The sequence below is a fragment of the Lipotes vexillifer genome, unplaced genomic scaffold (genome assembly GCF_000442215.2).
Source record: "Lipotes vexillifer unplaced genomic scaffold, Lipotes_vexillifer_v1.1 scaffold23, whole genome shotgun sequence".
Lineage (NCBI taxonomy): Eukaryota > Metazoa > Chordata > Mammalia > Artiodactyla > Lipotidae > Lipotes > Lipotes vexillifer.
The window spans coordinates 3829474-3834524 of record NW_006796283.1 but is presented as its reverse complement, the minus strand read 5'-3'; the positions used below and the strand labels follow the sequence as shown (position 1 = coordinate 3834524).

At 67.2% G+C, this 5051-nt stretch overlaps 1 protein-coding gene across 1 annotated transcript in view; it reads left to right on the top strand.

Annotated features, from left to right (window-relative positions):
* Nucleotides 1-5051, top strand: part of ANKRD11 (ankyrin repeat domain 11) — a 31329-nt gene that overhangs the window by 23375 nt on the left and 2903 nt on the right. Inside the window, exons 8-10 of the mRNA XM_007468445.1 lie at nt 1-1461; nt 3681-3779; nt 3859-4002. The exon at nt 1-1461 is cut by the window's left edge and continues 4 nt beyond it. Of these exons, the coding sequence (XP_007468507.1) occupies nt 1-1461; nt 3681-3779; nt 3859-4002 (1704 nt within the window). The remainder of the gene's footprint in view (nt 1462-3680; nt 3780-3858; nt 4003-5051) is intronic.

The following is a 5051-nucleotide window of genomic DNA, read 5'->3' as shown; positions in this document are numbered from 1 at the left end:
AAGTCCCCACAGAGATTCCCGGAGTCCCCGAAACATTTCTGCCCTGCCGAGTCTCTCCACCCGGAGCCCCCTTACCCGGTGTCGCCCGTCTCATACCCTCTGTCGGTCCCCGAGCCGGGACTGGCCGTCAAGGGCGAGGCCGGGGCAGCAGTCCCGGCCGCGGTCTCTGCTTCAGAAGGGCCAGCCGCGTGCGCCCCTCCCTCCAGGCTGGAGCCCTTCTTCAGTAACTGCACGTCCCTTCCGGACGCGCCCCCCGAGCCTGCGTGCGTGACAGCCGTGGCTCAGGTGGAGGCCCTGGGTCCCCTGGAGAACAACAACTTCCCGGAAAGTGGTCGCAGCCTGTCTGCCCTCGGCCAGGTGGAGCCGGTGCCCTGGCCCGGTGCCTTCCCCGCCGCCGACGATGACCTCGACCTGGGGCCTTTCTCGCTGCCGGAGCTTCCTCTCCAGACGAAGGATGTTCCCGACGTCGAAGCAGGGCCTGTGGAAGAGAGGCCTCTCGTTCCTCTGGACGACACGCCCGCGCTCCCGAGCGGCGGGGGTGTCTCGGTGGCAGCTGTGGCAGCTGCTGACGAACAGCTGGTGCTGCCTCCTGACCAGGTGGCCGCCCGGCTCACGACCGAGCCTGCGCCTGAGCCCCCAGAGGAGCCAAAGCCAGTCGCGCTGCCCGAGGCCACGGTGGAGGCCGGGGCCGGGCCGGAGGGGAGGGCCCCCGAGGACTCCGACCCTGGCTCCGGGCCCACGCCAGCCCCCTCAGAGCAGCATCCACCGGGGGGTGGGGACGAGCAGGCCCAGGGCCCAGACCCCTCGGCCGTGCCCCACAGCGCTCCCAACGCCCCCGGGGACGGCTCGGCCCGGGCCCGCGCAGCGGATGGGGCCGGCCCCCAGGACCGTGCCGGGCTCGAGGGGCCTCCGGACGGCGTCCAGCCTGAAGCCCCCGAAGCGGAACCCAAGCCGGCAGCAGAAGCCCCAAAGGCGCCCAAGGTGGAGGAGACCCCCCAGCGCATGACCAGGACCCGGGCCCAGATGCTGGCCAACCAGCACAAGCAGAGCTCGCCCCCCAGCGAGAAGGAGCTTGCAGCTGCACCCACCCCCAGGTCCAAGGGCCGCGGCTCTGAGGATGACGACCCCCAGGCCCAGCACCCGCGCAAACGCCGCTTCCAGCGCTCCAGCCAGCAGCTGGCCCAGCAGATGCACACGTCCACGCGTCAGACGCGGGAGGTGATCCAGCAGACGCTGGCTGCCATCGTGGACGCCATCAAGCTGGACGCCATCGAGCCTTACCACAGCGACAGGTCCAACCCGTACTTCGAGTACCTGCAGATCAGAAAGAAGATCGAGGAGAAGCGCAAGATCCTCTGCTACATCAGCCCGCAGGCGCCGCAGTGCTACGCCGAGTACGTCACCTACACCGGCTCCTACCTCTTGGACGGCAAGCCGCTCAGCAAGCTGCACATCCCCGTGGTGAGCGCCTGCCCGGGGAGGGGCGGGGTGTGCCCCCCAGGCCCGGGACCCGGGACCCGCTGCCCTGTCCTCCCTGTCATTCCCCGTCTGCCCCGGGTCGGCTCCCACCCAGTCCGCGTGCTTGGACCTCGGCTGACCCAGGCTCCACCCACGTGGGGCACGCCGGGCCCCCTCCCTGGTTCAGCGACCCCCCCCCCCCCCGTCCCCTTCAACAGCCCGAGGGCTCCCCAGACTCCAACCCTGGCCCCCAGCGGCCCCACGGTGCCAACCCAAGGCCAGAGCCCAGACCTTTTCCCCCCCCAGAGGTCTGTGGGCACCTCTCCTGCCTCCTCAGAGCAGGTCCTGCCTTGGGTTTCCGGGCTTCCCCACCTGCCCAGTCAGGCCCGCGCCCCGCCTCTCCGCCGTCTGTTCGCATGCCCCCTCCCCTGGGTGGTTCGCCCCACGTCTGTGCAGACGTGACCTGTCCGAGCCCCGCCGTGCACACCCCACCCCCTCTTCACGCCCAGACGCGGGCCGTTGGCAGGTCCTGCCACACGAAGGCGGGAGCCACGCGGGGAGCGCGCACCCTCCACGTGCTGCTGCCCCGCCCGCCCCACGCCCCCCAGGCAGCAGGCACAGGCCTCGTGGCCAGTAAAGCTGATCTCAGCCACCTGTGCTCACTGGTAGCCAGAGCCGCCCCGGCCCCCAGGCCTTGCGGTGCTACCCATCCACACCCGTGTGGCGGACTTGCCTCATTTTTTGACCAACCCACCCCCACCCCCACCCCCGTGAGGAAAAAAGCACAGCTTTCTGCTTGTTCTGTCTCTCGGGCCTGGGAGAAGCCCCCCCGTAACCGCCGTCAGTGCTGCACGGGATGGGTCCTGCGCTCAGACCTCGGCCTGCGCCGCCTGTTCCCAGGCAGGAAGTGGAGCCGAGAGGGGGAGCCCGAGGCACTGGATGCAGGGGAACCTGGCCTGGGATCCCTGGTCAGTGAGACCTTTCTGCTGTTTGGTTTCAGTAACTAAAATTTAGACAAACAGCACCGTGGCCACCTAGAACATTTGGAAACTAGAGAGAAAGCCATGCTCCTGCCTCCTCCTGGACCCCCGGCCACCCGAGTTCACCCCGCAGCAGCCTGTGTGTCTCCTGGAGCTCAGGCCTCTCTAGCGGCGGGCTCCGGTTCACAGCCTGTCGCCCCGCAGCCAGGCCCAGGCTGTTGGGGGTGAGGGCAGGCCGAGGCCTCATTCCCACACCCTGTGGAGCCGGGGAGGGTGAAACGGAGGTGACCTCACACCCACGACAGCCCCACACAAGACCCCTACACAGAGACCACCGCAGGCGCCCAAGAGGCAACGGGAGGCCGGCGCCCTGGGCCCCGGGGGCGTGATGGGCAGGACGTGCGGCCAGAGAAGACCCGGCTGGGTGGTTTCCTCTCGGGTCTTGAGAATTTTGGACCGAAAAGTTGGAAGAGAGCACGTATACCTTGAGCTCGGGCCTCGAGTCCAGCCCCTCAGAGGGTCTTGTCTGTGGCGGCCACTGTACCGTGGGCTATTTATTCGTCCCCTCCAGCCCGAGGTCGTGGCCACGTGAGCCACCGCACCCTACTTGGCCTCGGCCACCCGGGAGGGGCTCCTACCTGAACACGCTCTCGCTTCCTGGCCTCACGAGAGGCTCCAGCCCATATCTGGTGCTGTTGTGACACGGGACGCGTTTCCTGTGTGTTTCGGAAGCACCGGCTGCTTCTCCTGGGAGAAGCGCCCTCCCGGGTTCAGGGGTGGCCTCCAGCATCTGGGGGTAGTGCCCCGGCGAGCCCTCTGCCTCGCTGACGCCCTGGGAAGAGGGGCGGGCCCAGCTGTCCTGTTCGTGTGGCTTCTGGGCAGCTGTGTCCCAGTGGGTCTCACGGTTACTCAGGATGCGTGAAGCCCGCGGTAAACAGAGGACACCCTGCTCCTGCTCCTCCTCCATCCCCTCTTGGCCGCGCAGGGGCCGAGGTGCAGATGCCCTCTGTTCTAACCTCGCCTCCCCCATCTCTGCCGCCCCCTCCCCGGCCGCCCTCCTCCCGGCCACACGCGGGGGGGGGGGGGGGGGGGTCGGGCGCTCGCTCACCTACCCTTGGGGACAGGCACCCCCAGCGCGTCCGCGTCTTCACGGGAACCGTGGTCTCCGGGGTGACTCCTGCAAGTGGGCGGCTGGGGTGATTCACGGCCCCCGCTGACCCCCGTCTCCCCCTGTGACCGCAGATCGCGCCCCCTCCCTCCCTGGCGGAGCCCCTGAAGGAGCTGTTCAAGCAGCAGGAGGCCGTGCGTGGGAAGCTGCGCCTGCAGCACAGCATCGAGCGGGTAAGCGGGCAGCCGCGGGCCCAGGGCGCCTGGCCCGGGTGGCGCTCAGCTCACCAGCCCCCCCACCCCCCCCTTCCAGGAGAAGCTGATCGTCTCCTGCGAACAGGAGATCCTGCGGGTTCACTGCCGGGCGGCGAGGACCATCGCGAACCAGGCGGTGCCGTTCAGCGCCTGCACCATGCTGCTGGACTCGGAGGTGTACAACATGCCCCTCGAGAGCCAGGTGGGTGTCCGGGTGAGCGGGGCCTGTGGGGGGGCGTGCCCCCTGCCGGGTGACGGCTCGGCACTGGAGCGGTGCTGGGGTCACGGGCTGGGCCTCTACTGAGAGGTCCCCCGGAAACTCACGTGCGATCTGCACGCGCAGCAGCCGGAGCTGCTGCGCCAGGGCTTCCTCACCGAAGGCCCCAGAGAGGCTGTCATGCTGGGGACCGCAGGGCTGCTGCCCCTGACGGGCACGCGGGCCCCGGGCGCGCCCAGCAGTTGGAACACACGGTGTGCCTCGTCTGTCCACCAGAGTCCAGCCCGCCTCCTTCCACCCCCAGGGCTGTGTTTGTCCCATGAGGTCACACCCTCCCCCAGCCAACCGCTGTCCCCGTGGTACCTGTGCTCCTGAGGGCCCCACCCGTCCGCTAACACACGGGAGATCTAAAATGTGCAGAAAGCAAGTCGATTCCCGTCCTCCCTGATGTTCTCTCCTCCCCCGCAGCCACTGTGACTCTCAGCCCAGAGCGTGTCAGTCATTCTGGGCCAGGCCTCGGTGCTGAGTTCCCTCCTGACAGAGGCCCCTAGTGACCCCAGGCCCACAGGTGGATCACACAGACCCCTGAGTGTCTGAGCAGCATTCCCAGCTTGGCCGCGTGGTGACGTACGGTGGTTCAGTTGAACCTGATTCCTTCTTAGTGCGTTGAAGAGTCCTCGCACGTAACCTTTAAGGATACACCTTTAAGTTTTCTACTTGAACGTACTATGCAGAGCAACGAATTTTCCCTAAAGCAAAAACACTTGTCCACAAAGCATTTTAGGGATTGGGTGGAAGTTTTGCTCTTTTTGATTCTTGCATCCGAAAGAAAACAGAATCTGCTCACCTTCAAAGGAAGAATCCGCTCACCTTCAAGGGATTTTGCTGGGCTTCCTCTGAATATCAAGGAGACAGACAGGACTCTCAGGCTGTAGCCTCCTCCCGTCAAGCCCCTTGGTAGTGGGGCCTGGGCTTTCCCCAGGCAGGTGGTTGCGTGCGGCTGGGAGAGAGAGAGGGAGAGAGGGAGAGAGGGA